Raw genomic sequence first — 16,407 nt, forward strand, 5'->3', positions numbered from 1 at the left:
AAAATATTCCAGAGGATTCACGGCTGTTTACATTTATTTGTGGTTGCATAGTTTTCATCTGACAAATGCCAGCCAGAAATCCTGATGTTATGTGATGGCGTTATTCATTCATTTTTCAAGTGTTTCATAAAGTGTAGGCTTGACCAAAAAGTAGGAAAACAATTCTATACTGTAGTTTTAAAATGCTCAAAAATAAATTCTGCTTCTCCAATTGCAAAATCCTCGGCAAAGAACTCAGGAAGACTTTTTGGGACATGGTAAACCGAGGACTGGTCAGCAATTAATCACAGGTGGCAGACAAATAATACTCAGACAGTCACTAAGTAATAACTGAACTGATGCTGCCTGGACCGAAGTCGAGTAAACGACTGCATGGGAACTAGGAGGTGATATCTTCAATGGGTTGCAATGTAATCATCTGCAAGACTGCAAACATCAGTACGTTGTAACGATAATGATTAAGCCATATCCTGTCTCATTTCAATATTTAAGCAAATTGTCGTCATCACAGCAATTGGCTCCTTCAGAATCGACTGATATGTGATTTTTGAAATATTTATTTCAAACAGTCCATCATCGGCCTCTCCTCTCGGGACACTGGATTTTGTAGCCCACCCTGTAAGCCTGCAGGTACACGCGTGCCTGATTCATCCTGTTGAGGAGGGGAAATGAGCGTCACGTGCGATTACAATTCACGACACTACGATATTACTGTAAACATGTCGAAACGATGGTGCACTAATGGTTATTTACATAATATATAATTACATATGTAATACGAACCTGTATTTGGTGCAAAGCTGGATCCCCAAAGGTCCGCAACGGTCGACGTAACTTTCCCTAAACGCTTTTCTTACCGCTCGGGCCATGTTGACCACAGTTGTGACCACGGGGCATGTCCTGCACACCAATGACAACATCACGCGTGACATTGCGATACCAAAACAATTTCACCCCACTGATCACAAAGTATGATACGCTCATATATTATTTACAGTCTCTCGCAGTGGAGGCCCGCGGTACCCTCGGGACAGGTGCAGGTGTTGTGTGGACTGCAGGTGGCGCCGTGCCGACAGGGGGGCACACACGGTGTGGTCACGGCTGCACGTGAGCACGCCAGCGGGGTCAAGACGTGCAAACGGACGGAACGCACAAACGCAAACATGCACTGCACCTGTTTCACAAAGACGTCCAGCGAATCCTTTGGTGCAACGACATCGGTTGAGGCCTTCGCACACTCCACCGTTTTTACAAGGCTTCTGACACTGAACAGGCTCTGAATGAGAAGAATTCAGCGTTGAAAACAGAACCAGAAGTGGAAAAAAAATTGTGTAAAAAAATTAAAATAAAGAATTAAACAAGACTACAAGTGTATTAAAAAAAAATCCAAAACAGAAGACGAGAAAACACGTTCTAAAAATAATTAAGTTGGAAACTGTAAAAAGCTGTCGCATCAATCTGAGCATTACTCTAAAAGTAAGATTGAGGCTTTCAAGAAAATTGTCACACATGGCATGGATGGAGAAACATTGATATTGTATTTAGAAAAATATTTTTTGCTATATTTCAAGTTCAGGTTTACGGGCAAGGGCCACAGGTGTCAAAGTCAAGGCCTCGGGGCCAGATACGGCTCACCGCATGATTTTATGTGGCCCCCGAAGTGTATCAAGTTCCATGATTTTTGTTCAAATATGTTCCAAAATTTCAAATTATTATATCATAAATGATAACGAGATATTGCAAGCGTTTTTGTGTTACCAAACAATAGTTGAAAAAACCATTGCGCTTGATTTCAGATTTCAAAACTAGTTCATAAATTTCGTGCATAAATATGATGAGGCGGTTTTATGGTTTCACGCTCATAACAGCCTTCTGAGGGAAACCGGCGCTACAATGTGGCTCGTGACAAAAATGAGTTTGACACCCCTGGGGTAGGCCAAATCATATTCATAAATACAATCATTTTATTTTGTTTTATTCAGTGGGACAGAACCAACCACAAAAATGCTTGTTGGTGTTTTATCCCTTTTTATTCAAGAATTTTGGTGGATTAAAAAGAAAATTGAACATTTATGTGACGTAATTTCCGGCCTATAAGCCGCGACTTTTTTCACACCCTTTCAACCCTGCGGTTTATGCGGCAATGCGGCGCTAGCGTTAACGTGGGGCTAGCGTAAGCACACCTGATTATAAGCCGCTAGGCCCGCGCTAACGCTAGCACCGCGCTAGCGTTGAACTCTTTCTGTGTACCAAGGCTTATAACCAGGTGCGGTCTGTAGGCCAGGAATTACGGTAATTATGACAGGTGTCAGTTATTCACATCTTTTCGCTATTCGCGTTATGGCTTGGTCCCTATTCTTGGCCAATGGGAGAGGTCCACTGCGGTACTTTTTTTGGTCATTTTTTTATGTATAAGGTATTGGTAAAACAGATACATGGCCAGGACTAAATCTGGGCAGAATTTTACCTATCTGGCAACGGGCTCCTTGCCATCCACCGACACACGTGCACTTATTGACGTCCACACATCGGCCACCATTTTGACAGGCGGGTATGCACAAGGCTGCAAAACACACAAAACGCTGTGTTGTTTGAAGAAGCGGAAAGCCGATTGATGGACTGTATCGGAACATGATATTGGGTAACTCACGCAAAAGACACTGGGGTCCTGTGTAGTCTGAGGGACACTGGCAGGTATCGGGACCCACACAACGACCGCCATTAGCGCATGGCAGCTCGCAGACGGCTAGGAGGTAAGGCCACATCCAAGGGGGGGGCATGTTAAAAATAACATTTATTTTCAAAAGCACTTGAAACATAGCAGCAGAAGCGTGACAAAGAGGATAAACTACGAGCATAAAGGTTTGTAATGGTTACAGAGCCTCGCTAGAGCCAACATACCTGAGTGACAGCCTTCTCCAGTCCAGCCAGGAGGACATAAACATTTATTCCAGCGCATACATGTACCTCCATGGGTACAAGGTGGGGAGCACATGGCTGAAACGGACACACAACACTTTGCAAACTCCAATGACTGTATAAATATTTCGTTAAAAGTCATGCCGTTCTGACGGTTTCAATCAAAACTGGGTTTTGTCAAGGCACAATCTTTGATCATTTTGTACCGGAGCTCATTAATGCCAAGTTCAATGAGGGGTAGACAAAATAAGGCCCACTGGCAACATTCAGCCCAGTTTAATCTTTAAAGACTCTCATAATATTTGCTGATTAAGTTGAGTTGCTCTTCCTAAAACTAGCTGATTAAATGTTTTTTTTTACCTTTTATCCAGTTAGCTAATTACACAATTGGGTAAAATACTATTGGTGAATAATAAAAGAAAAAAATCTATGTAAATCAAAAGCGGTATACATATATTTAATACTTTTTCTGTATTTCTGTTCTTCATCAAAAATGGAAAATTAGAAATATCCATCCATTTTCATTTGCCGCTTATCCTCACGAGGGTTGCGGGGAGTGCTGGAGTCTATCCCGGCTGTCAACGGGAAGGAGGCGAGGTACACCCTGAACTGGTTGCCAGCTAATCATAGGGCACATAGAAACAAACAGCCGCACTCACAATCACACCTCGGGGCAATTTAGAGTGTCCAATTAATGTTGCATGTTTTTGGGATGTGGGAGGAAACCGGAGTGGCTGGAGAAAACCCACACAGGCACAGGGAGAACATGCAAACTCCACACAGGCAGGGCCGGGATTGGACCCGGGTCCTCAGAACTGTGAGGCCAACACTTTACCAGCTGATCCACCGTGCTGCCTCAAATTTGAAATAATTAATTATAAATTAACCAATTAAAACTTGATTGTCAATATAAGCTATATCAAAAGTTGTATGTATAGATGTAATATCTTTGTATTTCTGTAAAAAAAAAATGGAAAATTAATTATAAATAATTAATAATAAATAATACAATAAAAAATTGGTACTCAGAACTGGCAACCTATAAATCTCCACTTCCCGAACAAATTTGTATGAAGTTACATATTTTTAAAATTTTGTCAAGAACTTCGGCTCCCGCAGCTCGGCAGCCGATCGGCGTCATAAAATGGCGTGGACCAAGCAGCTGTTTCATGCGGAGGCGCCAGTCATGTCGGTTGCTGATTTATTTGTTTTCTAATATCTGAAAAAATCTCGGTTACGGGCATAACAAGTCGATGTTTACTGCCAATAGAACCCACGGAAGAAGAACAAGGAAGGACAGTACATTAGGTACCAGAATGTTTTATGCTTGCATTTTCCCTTTGTGGATGTTATAAGGACAACAGATTTTATTACTGTGTTCTTAAAAATCTTTAAAAATCACATTGCACACGATTCACAGCATGTGAGTTCAGAAAGGAACCTGAGCAGCCAAGGCCAGGATAGCCCAGAGGACAGTCGCAGATGTTTGGCGCCACACATACGCCGTAGTTCCGACACGGGGGGTCACACACAGCTGCAAAGACCAGACACCGGTGGTCTTGTGTCATTGTGCCAGCATAAAAAACAGACCGTACTTGCAGATGTGATGTTCAACTCACGCCGGCATTTGGTAGGGTCATCCGCTTGCACTTGGTAGCCTTCTCTGCAGGTGCAGTTGAAGGTGCCAGGGTGATTCTGGCACAACTGCTCACAGCCTCCATTCGTAAAGTCTCCACATTCGTCCGCATCTCATGACAAAAGACAAAAAGCATTTGAAGACTGCCTAATATAAAGTATTGTTTCGGCACAATCTCGGGTGGTATTTTCTTGGAGATTTTTGCTATTTGTGGCAGGGTTCGGGCCCTAAAAATTGCTGGGAGTCACTGTATTTCATCTCAAATGGGGGGGGGGGGTTACTGGATGGGCGATGAGTGCTTTAATCCCCAAGACATATTTGTTAGCAACGTGCAGTTGATCATAGAGTACATTTGGGAGACATTGCAGTAACATTCAAAAAGGATGACATAACACAGCTGCCCCAAAAGCCGGACTGCTAAATCCCACACGGCAAAGGCCGAGCATGCCATATGTTCCATTCTAAGATCACCAATTCATAGTGTTTTTTTTTAAAGTTCATATCTTATTATGACAATGACCTCCAATCTAGTTGCATCACTGTTCTTCTGGGATGATTTTTCTTTTAATCAACCACAATCTTTTGATGTTGGTTGGTACTCAAGGCTATGTTTACACTACATTGCAATTAGGCCGTTTTCAGGCCACTGTAGTCGTGAGACAACGCTGAGGAAAGGGAGGGGCAAATCCGACAGGCCAGGATTACCTGGTGAGATTTTTTTTAAGTGTCAAAAAAATGTAACGCAGCAAAACGAGTTGGCTGTGGTAAAATGAAGTGAACACAACTGAACCTGACAGTAAGTAATGGGGCGTATCAAAACTTGGACGAAAGCCATGATCAGATCGTATTCCCATCTCACACGCTGCCTGCAACGCTAAAGCCAGGCCATGTGTTTAATTTACTTAAAATGCCAGCCTGTTTAGAACGCTAATGTTGAATGTGGGAGACAGCAAGAGAGGGAGAGAGATTGATTAGTGAGTTAGTTGGAGCATGTGCCCCCCTTCGGCTCCCAGAGCCCCTGCTTGGATGGTAACTCTGGAGCCGCCAGGCCCAACAGGGAACGTAATCGCAACCAAGTGACTTTTAGCTTCCGTAACTCAGCAAACCCTCCACAGGCGACCACGGACACCCCCATAGACCGTGGGAAAACTTTCATCAAAAAGAAAGACCACGATCCCACGCTGGACTACATTTTAGGGCTGCCAGGGCCTCTGGGAACATACTCTAATTCCCGGCGTACAGAGCGCACCTGGTTACAAGCCTCACCGAGTACATTTGTAAAGGAAATACCATTTGGTACATACATAAGCTGCACCTGTGCAAAAGCCGCAAGTGCCCACATTGAAACACGAGATATTTACAAAGAAAGACGGTACACAGAAAGAGTTTAACGCTAGCGCCATGCTAAAGCTAAAGCTAGCACTAGAGCTAGCACTAGGCTAGCACTAACCGGGCCAGTTAAAATAAAAATTACCGGTACATATCACTGAGACATGCTAGCAACACAGAAGCAACACACTAGCACAACCCTAGCACAGTGCTAACAAGGCCGGTAAAAGTCACTTCCTCAGCACATATTCCACCGGTCTCATTCTTACCTTCGAGTTCCCCCTTGCGGGCATTGGAAAAAAATGCACAAATTAGCCACATCACCGCATAAACCTCAGGGTTGAAAGGATGTGAAAAGAGTTGCGGCTTGTAGGCCGGAAATTACGGTAGTCTACATGTAGCCTGCGGTCTTACCCTCGCAGCTTCTCAGATCCTCGCTCAGCTTCCAGCCAGCGCGGCAGCTACACTGCACGTGGCCCTCGGCCCTCGTAACGCATCCGTGCGCGCAACCGCCATTTCTTAGTTTACAAGAAGTTACATCTGTACAAATGAAAAAAGACAACACCAGAGTGAAGACAGAAGAACATCAGCAAACTACTTGATATTTAGCCAGTTTACATGACAGAAATAAACTTACATCTCAAGTGTGGCGAGATCCTGGGGACATTTGTGCCATTGTGTTTTTTAATTTTTTAAATCATTTTGGCAATTGAATGAAAACACGTAATTTCATTGTGGCATTTTATATATGGTCAAATTTGCGAGAGAAGATTCATCATATTTTCTTTTTGGAATTGTCATTTCTCATTGTCATCTCAAAACAACATAAAAACAAACAAATTTGTTCCTAACAATAAAAATGTCCAATTGAAAATCACTATAAATTGCTTCTTGGATCCCAAGATGATATCATAAGATAAACGATTGGATTTGTGTAAATTAAGGGCCTGTCTCACTGGCCTTAAGACTAGTTGGCGACCTGAGGGCGACTCAAGTCCGTTTAATTTTTTCAGATTTGTGCAGCAGATGGAGCATGCAGCAACATTTCCCTTTTTTTTTTTTTAGTTTTCTGCAAGTGTACCATTATACTAAAATCATAAGAGTGGCTCTGGATGTTGGACAATTTCATCGCGATTGCCGGTAACGTACTGCTGCAGGTGAGATCGTCGGTATCGAGCAGCAGAGGAGGTGGGCAGTGGCATTTGTGTCCCCCCGGTGAATTGGTGCAGGTGTGCGAGCAGCCGCCGTTCTGAAGTTTACATTCGTCAATATCTAAGCACACACAAGCAGAGTTATATTTGTCGGGGAAAAAAGTAATTTTCAACAAACTTTCCTCTCTCTGTGCAACACATTTCTGATCTTACTGAACCACAAAATGTACTTGTGGAACATCCGATTGTGGGGGAGAGTGAGTGATTTAGCGGTCCCCGTCCGTGTTTAAATGGCTGAAAATGAGTAGGTACACCACGATGAAAAGCGAATTAGTGTCAGCGAGTAATCTGACCCACGCAGGTGTGGCCGTCGATGTGGAGCTGGTAGCCGGGCCGGCACCGGCATTGGAAGGATCCCGGAGTGTTGACGCAGAGGTGCGCACAGCTTCCGTTCGAAGACAAGCACTCGTTCACGTCTAGAGGCTCAGAGACATTTCGTTAGATTTGCCGATCAGGAAAATCATGGTCCGTTCACATGTGGCTTGGGAAAGGACTGACACTAAAGCTTTGTATGTCAAGGAGGGGATAAGTTTAGCCTGGGTTGTTGCGGAGAGTCTTCGCCATATACGCAGTTTGGGTGCATTCTTTCTAAATCAAATCATCTTGTAAGCCACTTATTTTTACGATTGGTATTGTCAGATGGCTTGAAAATAATTCATTTTTTTTGCCGTTTACTGTGGAGCCCCCATACCCCGGGAATGGTTTAGTGTATTCAGTAAGTAACTTGAGCGGCTGGGTTCACCTGTGCATCCACGTGCATCTTGGTTCAGAGAGTAGCCAGAGGCACACTGGCAGCTGTAGCCTCCTCGTTCGTTGGTACAGTTGTGCTCGCAGTGGCCGTTGTTCACAGCGCACTCGTCAATATCTGCAAACAAAATATAATTGCACAACGTGAAGAGCTGATGTCTCGTGTATGGTACATCGAGACCGCGTTTATGCCGAGCAGTGCGGTTTTGGAAGGCAGAGGGTTTTTTTTTTTTTTGGGAAGGGGGGGGCATTGGATTATCCAACACAGTGTCATAGATTTAGAAATCCAATTTTAGAACTGCCATTTCTGTAAATTAGGTTAAATGACCATGTTACACAAACACAGACATGTTTTACACTACAACCCCCCTCCCAAAAAATACCGTATATTCTGGCCTATAACCCGCGACTTTTTTCACACGCCTTCAACCATGCGGTTTATGCGGTGATGCAGCTAATTTGCCCATTTTTTCTAACAGCCGCAAGGGAGCACTCAAGCGTAAAAGCTAAGAGTGAGACCGGTGGAATATATGTGCCGAGGAAGTGACTTTTACCGGTCCAGCTCTGTCTGCGCTGCGCTAGCGTGTAACTGCCGTGTCTCGGTGATTTTTACCGGTTTGATTTCTTTTAACCGGTCCTGTTAGCACGGCACTAGCGTTAAACTCTCTGCGTGCCGTCTTTCTTTGTAAATATCTCGTGTTTCAATGTGGGCACTTGCGGCTTTTACACAGCTGCAGCATATGTAGGTACCAAATGGTATTTCCTTCACAAATGTACTAGGTAAGGCTTATAACCAGGTGGGCTCTGTAGGCCAGGAATTACGGTAAATAAAAAAATTTAAAAAGATGTTTACAAACCTGAGAAGTTCTTTGTGTAGTAATTTCAACTATGAGATAAAAATGCAATTTACAAGACAAATGCAGGTACATTGAATCAGATCATGGTTAATGTGTATATATATATATATATATATATATATATATATTTTTTTTTTTTTTAATTTTTTTTTTTTTTACCAATTAATATTCATTTACATTTAAGTCATTGATGGTCAAGTTTCAAGAAATCCAGATTTGACTAAATTAATTTTGCTGAAAAAAAAAAGTGATCCTATGAGAAACCACAACTTCTCAAACTATGGTAGCAGTAGCAGTATATTTGTTTGTGATGTTTTAACTTTTAGGGAAATTCAATTGAGATATGTATACTAAGATGTTTTTGTGAGGTGGTGTGGGGGTGGAAGATAATCAGGAACATAAAGTGAACACTTCGTTTATATTATATACAGTATGCCCGTTCATCATTTCGTCGTCACTACAGGTAAAAAAAAAAATTCCGTGATCTATAATTTACACCTCCTAAAAGAAATGCCATTTTAATAATGTACAACAACAATCAAGTAAATTAAATAAGTTAAGTAAAGGCCTTTTTTTCCCACTGTATGTCAATTGTTGCATGAATATGGATTTTTTTTTCCATGTTATAAACTTTGTAAATGAACATTATTTTGTGTGGCACAGTGCCTCAGCTGGTAAAGTGTTGGCCTCACAGTTCTGAGGTCCCGGGTTTGATCCCGGACCCGCCTGTGTGGAGTCTGCATGTTCTCCCCGTGCCTGGGTGGGTTTCCTCCGGGCACTCCGGTTTTCTCCCAGATGCCAAAGACATGCAACATTAATTGGACACTCTAAATTGCCCCTAGTTGTGATTGTGAGTGCGACTGTTGTCCGTCTTCATGTGCCCTGTGATTGGCTGGCAATCAGTTCAGGGTGTACCCCGCCTTCTGCCCATTGATAGCTGTGAGAGGCTCCAGCACTCCAAGAAAACCTTGTGAGGATTACCGCCAAAGAAAATGGATGGATGGTTGGAATATTATTTTGGATTATATTGAGTTTCCTGATTGGAACGACGCACTGCTCAACAGTGAACTGATCACGCACACCTACCAGCCGACCACTTACCAAAACAAAAATGGCCGTCTCCATTGAAACCCTGGTAGCACTGGCAAAAGTAGGAGCCGATGATGTTGCCACAGCGAGCGTTGACGTCGCAGCCGTGAGCGCCTGTCGCGCACTCGTTCAAATCTTGAAAGGGAAGAGACAAACAGATGCGGTTCATATCTGCAAATGGGACTAGTTCTCAGGGAAGACCTTAAAACACACTCACGCAAGAACACTGTCAACAGGAAGTCGCGTTCCTAAGAGAGGGAAATAAGGGATAATTGCTTACCTTCACAGTGTGTGCCGTTGCCCCGGTAACCTGCCGGGCACACACACTTGTAGCTCCCCGGCGTGTTCTCGCACACACCTCGGCCATCGCACGGCGCGGGACTCGCCGAGCATTCATCCACATCTGGGACGAGGATGAGTGGCAGATAAATGGTGAGGCATGCGCTTGGTGTTACCGTATCGCTCAGATGTGAATATAAAAGCAATTTAAAATTGTGTCCTTTGTGGTTTTAGTATTTTTCAGTTAGTAGGACGTTTCCAAATCATACTCATACTTGCCCAGAGCATTTTTGAATGAAAGAAACGAGTGCGCACCTCGACACGCGGTGGAGTTTGGACACGCAGCACCTATCAAAAGAATGAGCGTGAAGGGATGAGAAGGTTAATGAAATCAGTCATCAGTGTTTTGAGAAAAGCGGCTGAGTATCAAAGTCGCCACATCGCGGTAACTCAGAGAGCCGGGAGGTCAGTGCCAAACTCACCCTTGCAGTCCTGGGCCTCCGCTCTGAAGCCAGGTGGGCACCGGCACACGAAGCTCCCAGGTGTGTTCGCGCATACGTTTCCCAGATCACGCCGACACAAATCTACAAAGCTGCACTCGTCCACGTCTACAAGTAGATTCAGAACAAAGACGACAGATGGGAACTCGAGCCTCCACCGGGTTTAACCGTATCATGCAAGTACCCACATGGCAACATGACAGGCAACACGGCATAGCGACAGGTGGTGTGAGGACCACTGAGGCCATTTGTGCCAATCAGAAGCCTGTAGGAAGCAAGTTTCAGAAAAAGACTGAGTAAAAAAAACTCTCGTTTTTTAAAGGTCAAGTGTCATGCCTATAAACATTCTAAAATAGATATTGTCATGAGTAATACACGTAACATTATTCACTTCAATGTCCGTACGAAAAAATAAATATGAGCGGAGAGCACGTCATCTGCAAAGTTGCGGAAATCTCATTCGACATCCAAGTGGTTGCCATATTGCCTGCAAAGTGTGTCCATGTCCATGACGTCACACCCGGACATTCACCAGTGAAAACATGGTGTGCCACCTACTATGGGACATGGAATCTCTTTTCAAAGAAGAGAAGATCTTACAATCGAGCAAAGTGACCAGGGCAATATTACCCTATCATTTCGAGCCATATTTAGATGATATGCGGATCATTTATAACTAACAGCAGACTCCCAGACGGTACGTATGAGCTACCTGGGTGGCGCCGTGCTTGGTCCGTGGCGGATGAGCCGCTGCCAAAGCCGTGCTCGGCACCGACGGGTACATCGGCACATTTAGCACCGCTGACTTACATACGCAGCTCTTTTGTTACATTCTGAGAGGATTACGCCCACCCCACCCCCCACCAAACTTTTTTTTTTAATAGCTCTTTACGGACCTGCCTGTCATTTGGAAACCACGAAGCTCTCGTCCTTTGCATCCGTGCAATCCATTTTTCACAAAGAACCGGGTCTTTTTGAAAAGTATGAAGAATGAATCCATCCTCCCGAGTGTTTGAACAATATCCAGCAATACAACGAGCCGGCATTTTGGCTAACGCGAAGGAACAAAGAGCTACCTTCCAGCAGGTAAAACTAGTAGAAACATACGAGCCTGCCTGAGTGAGGTACTGCCCTGTATGTCACTTCCTGCTTCTTCTCGAAAACAAATCCCTCGAGAGGATTTTCATGGCGGGAGTTACGAAAAGCTGTATACGTCAAAATCATGTTGTGTAGTGAAAAAAACGGATGGGTCCATTCTGGCTGCCTTTTTTTCCATTAATAACATACTAAAAATCATGCATTTCATGACAGTGGCACTTTAAGGACGCTGGGAAATTACCTAAACCGAAACTTGTAGAGTCAGTCAAAGCAGTACCTTCCCTGGTTATGGGTTTTTAAGACATTTTTTTGTGGGTTGACTTATGATAGCCATCTCAACCAAGGGTCTTATTGCTGCGTTGGGGGCTGAATTTTGTAAATAGTTTTACATTTCAAGTCTCACCTTGACAGTTTTGTCCATTCGGAGCCATGACATAACCGGCAGGGCAGGAACACTTGAAGGAGCCCAGGGTGTTGGTGCACTCTGCATTCCCACCGCACGCCTGCAGGCCCGTCACCTCGGCCAGGGCGCACTCGTCGACATCTGCCAAAGCAGCAAAGTGCGCCGTTCGTTTAGCGGGGAAGCACGTCATCCAAAAGAACACGGCTAATTATTCCAAACATCGTCTCTGGAGACCGACCCTGGCACCCTGCTGCGCCCGTCAGGTAACCACGGTGGCATCGGCACGAGTACGAGCCCGGGGTGTTGGTGCAGTTGGCGTGAGGACCGCACGGCACCTCTTCTGCGCATTCGTCGACATCTGCGGATGGGAGAGGTTGATTATAATTGTATTGCAATGAAAAAAAATTCTAAATGTCAATCTTATGTGCGGTACATTTTACAATAATCTTGATCATTATGCAGTATCTTAAAACTGATTAAGACCCAAAATTGACCTTAAAGACATTTGAAAATTACCTACAAAACTATCCAGATTATCTTTCAAATCAAAATAGGGTTGGAATTGCGATTCTGAAAAATATTTACCTTCACTGAATGTGTTTTACTTTACTTTTGGAATTGAGCTTCTAAAAAAAGATCCACTTCTGCTGTCAAGGGCTCAAGTGTCTTGAGATTTGAGAAACCCAATTCACGAGTGTTTCCGAATGTGAGCCGAAATTTTAAGACACAAGCGCAGTATGGTGGCACTGAAGTCAACTCAACGAACTTAACAAAAAAAGCAGTTTGGCAAATAGTAAACAATTCACATCGCGTACATAATCACACAGTTCAGCTTCAGCTAACCTTTCTGCTTAGCTTAATGCTAACAAACAATGCAAAAAGGCTAGAGACACGCTAATGAATAGCATCGGCGGCAGCAGATACTTCAACTGCCATACTACTATAAGTGGTGGAGCAACACATGTAGAGAGATAACATAAGACTCACAGCAATATATTTTTTATGCTCCATGAAGAACGACGAATAGCACTGTGCTTTGACTGTCATGAGGAACTGTATAGCTATATGGCTTCAGCTAAATCTGCCTCTAGGTGGCCAAGGATCAGACACCAAGAGGAGCAGCACAATATCCATTGAAATGAAGCGCAAATGTGGCAAAAATGGTTAAATTCACTCCATTCTATTTAATTACGTCAGGAGTAGATGTTTTAAAATAGTTCAAAATTGTGGACAATTACACAGTACTTATTATCCAAATGAAGATTGGATGTTCTGGTCCGATTACCGCTGTACCTTTACACCCTGCTGCGCCTTCAAAACGGAAGCCAAGCGGGCACGTGCAGAGGTCTCCAACCTTAATCCGGTCGGACGGGCAGCCGCAAGCCGAGCTGCCCTCCAGCATCACCTGGTTGCCGGGACACCGAGAAGCAAGACTGGACACCTGGTGGCCAGCGGTTGTGGGTTCTTGGCCGGGAGCAGGACTGGACGCTTGGCTTAGAGTGGTCACTTGGTTGAGAGCGGTAGTCTTGAAAGAAGCGGCTGATGTAAAAGAAGATACTGTGTGTTAGAACCCACATTATGGCTGCAAAATGAAATGACTTTGTTTTTAACATCACCCATGGTAGACGTGAGACTTGGAGTGGGTCCGTTAAGATTTTCAATTAGATTCTTTATCTGTGAGAGAATCACAAGTTCAATTCGATATGAGGACAAGAAATGAATTAATTGACTGTTAAGAATTGAAGTTAATCAAAGGTGTTGAAATGATAAATGGTGTCTTTAAGCAACGGAGGGAAAACAGTATGTGAGCTATCAAAATAGAAGCTCAGAAAATACTACTACTGTAATATATATTTTCAAACATTCAATTCTTCATTTCCCTCAGTGTCAACTGAGTAAATTGAAATCCCTGTCTTTCATATTTGTGTGCGCTCAATAAACGCCGTTCACTGCCATTTACTGCCTCGTTCTTATCCGAATGCATACTGCTGAGTGCAGAAAAAGTTGTGTAAGCTATTCTTTTCTTTGCCTTTTCTTACCTAAAATGTATAGAAAGTATGTAAAAAAATTTTTGAAATAAATCTATTAATGAATTTTTACATCTATAATTGAAAATAAATTTTGAATTAACCAATGATTTAATAAATACAAAACTGTCAAATATACATCCATCTATCCATTTTAAATTGCTTATCCTCACGAGGGTCGCAGGGAGTGCTGGAGCCTATCCCAGCTGTCAACGGGCAGGAGGCAGGGTACACCCTGAACTGGTCGCCAGCCCATCGCAGGGCACATAGAGACAAACAGCCGCACTAACAATCACACCTACGGGCAATTTACAGTGTCCAATTAATGTCGCAGGTTTTTGGGATGCGGGAGGAAACCGGAGTGCCCGGAGGAAACCCACACAGGTACGGGGAGAGCATGCAAACTCTACCCAGGTGGGTCTGGGATTGAACCCGGGTCCTCAGAACTGTGAGGCCAACCCTTTACAGCTGATCAACCGTGCCGCCGTCAAATATACAGTACACACAAATTTTTTGTTGTACAATCTTAAACTTCAATTTAACAAGCAATGTGAACTGTATGAATCGAAAAGAAATACATTTTAATTACCCAAATTTGACCCCCAAAAAACGTACATATGTGCCCTGCGATTGTCTAGCAACGAGTCCAGCGTGTACGGCCCTTCTTGCCCAAATTCAGCTAGGATAGACTCCAGGTCACGCATAACCATAAACAAGATATGTAGTCGAAAATGGATGGAGGTTTTCCTTCTTGGGCTGTAACACTGGTATGCCCGCAGCCGTCAAAATTGCTCATGACGCGTTTATAAACCTCACCTCCACGCTACCGAGTCCAGTCACTTGCCTGGTCCTGGACGAGGTCGGCCTCCGTCCTATTTAAGACTTCAGTTTCATCTCCCTCAAGTCTGTTCTGGGGTTCGACCGCTGAGGTCATCAGCAGCAGGGCTGACAGGAGGATGCAGAGATGAGGCATGGCTTGATGCTAGACGGAGATTTTTTTTTAAATTGAAAATAAAAAAGAGGAGGTGGAGGAGGTGAAACATAGACTTATACAACTTAACAGATGAGCAAACAAGTATGAGTGACCATATGAAATGTACATTAGCGGCTCAGACAATGGATGGATGGATGGAAAATAAGAATAATCATGTAAAAATATAATAATCATTTCTTCACACCAATAAACATCTTCCTCGGAGCCTGTAAGAAAAGGTCAAATAATCTCAAGTTTTTCAAAAAGGCTTCCTTCATAGTGAACATGTCGAGACAGGCAAGCACAACATAGAAGCGAAGTGCTGTACTGTTATTAAGTTGACATGAAGCCCCTTCCTCCTTCTCTCCTTGGAACAAAAACAGGCAGCGGCAACAAAACAGCTCACAATATTGCTTGATATTAAATGTTACACCGAACAATTAGTCGTCGATGAAACACGGAAGTGGTTGTCGTGAGGACCCCCCGCGAAGAGGAACCCCCAAAGGAATAAAACTATTCACTTTGAACTAACTTTTTTTTTTTCCACCTTAACAACTTGAACATGAAACAAAGTAATAAACTCACCCGGTTAAAAGTGTTGAAGAGCATATCTGATGGTTCCGTCAGGTCAAAACGCTGCCTTCTCGTATGGACCAGACAGAACTTTTTCCTTTTTTTTTTTTTAAGCCCCTCAACCGTCCGAGGGGAGCCACATCGCAGGCCCTCCACGAACCCTGACACCGGGTGGAGGGGGAGATTCTGCTACTGGTTCTAGTAGCACGCCGTCGTCAATCACAAAACCGGGCCAGCGGGTCGAAACCACTTCAAATCGAAATCCACACAAATGTGCTTCGAATCAAGCAGCCAGGAGTCTAGTTGGTATGACAGAGAAGGCCGCATGGGGGCAGCAGGTGGCTGCTCTCCGGGTACGTACTTTAGCACCAAGACAGAGGTCCTCATGTTACGCAGTTTCCACCTTACGAACCGTTACGGCTCGCGCACTAGGCACGTGCACACATAGCCACGAGGTGGTACACAAGCACCTATCCCTGTGCCTGGCAGGTTTAAACAAGACTACATATACACAGTTTCTATTATAAATGCAACAATAAAAACGGATGGATTCCAATGTATGTTATTCTGTTCTAATGTATAATATTGTTGTGATCTTGTCTTTTTAGGGGTGGGGTTATGCAGCTTACAAAACAATGTCATACAATGTGACAGTTGAACAGATGAATAATAATAATAAATAAACAAAAGGCACCCAACCTTTGCTGGTACACTTCCCTGGCAAATTAAACAAGATAATAATGAGACAGAAAAAAAACATAGATTA

General features: G+C 43.6%; 1 protein-coding gene across 3 annotated transcripts; it reads right to left on the reverse strand.

Annotated features, from left to right (window-relative positions):
• Positions 1-16: 16 nt before the first annotated feature.
• si:ch211-221n20.8 (uncharacterized protein LOC100034409 homolog) lies at positions 17-16,005 on the reverse strand. Of its 3 annotated transcripts, none has more exons than XM_061824697.1 (23): positions 15,654-16,004; positions 14,940-15,077; positions 13,685-13,742; positions 13,362-13,607; positions 12,307-12,426; positions 12,069-12,209; positions 10,550-10,675; positions 10,383-10,415; positions 10,069-10,191; positions 9,801-9,923; positions 7,838-7,960; positions 7,389-7,511; positions 7,034-7,156; positions 6,299-6,424; positions 4,539-4,667; positions 4,361-4,453; positions 2,902-2,997; positions 2,651-2,746; positions 2,468-2,563; positions 1,175-1,276; positions 996-1,101; positions 784-900; positions 17-652 (listed from the first exon to the last, which is right to left on the reverse strand). In XM_061824697.1, exons 1-23 carry the CDS (start codon positions 15,675-15,677, stop codon positions 574-576), a joined length of 2,541 nt encoding a protein of 846 aa, XP_061680681.1. In that variant the 5' UTR covers positions 15,678-16,004; the 3' UTR covers positions 17-573. The 3 variants fall into 3 exon arrangements, with proteins under 3 accessions (XP_061680681.1, XP_061680682.1, XP_061680683.1); XM_061824698.1 differs by lacking the exon at positions 15,654-16,004 and adding an exon at positions 15,397-15,522; XM_061824699.1 differs by lacking the exon at positions 7,389-7,511 and having other exon boundaries at positions 15,654-16,005.
• Between the last annotated feature and the right edge of the window lie 402 nt (positions 16,006-16,407).

Source organism: Syngnathoides biaculeatus, chromosome 7 (genome assembly GCF_019802595.1).
Source record: "Syngnathoides biaculeatus isolate LvHL_M chromosome 7, ASM1980259v1, whole genome shotgun sequence".
Taxonomy (NCBI): domain Eukaryota; kingdom Metazoa; phylum Chordata; class Actinopteri; order Syngnathiformes; family Syngnathidae; genus Syngnathoides; species Syngnathoides biaculeatus.

What these genes read in the sequence shown, in the direction of transcription:
- si:ch211-221n20.8 (XM_061824697.1), bottom strand. Translation starts at nt 15,677, where the DNA reads ATGCTCTTCAACACTTTTAACCGG. An exon ending in AGACGGCCATTTTTGTTTTG is followed by an intron (nt 7,961 to 9,800) that starts GTAAGTGGTCGG and finishes TTTTGTTTGCAG; the next exon opens with ATATTGACGAGTGCGCTGTG. An exon ending in AGATGCACGTGGATGCACAG is followed by an intron (nt 7,512 to 7,837) that starts GTGAACCCAGCC and finishes CTGAGCCTCTAG; the next exon opens with ACGTGAACGAGTGCTTGTCT.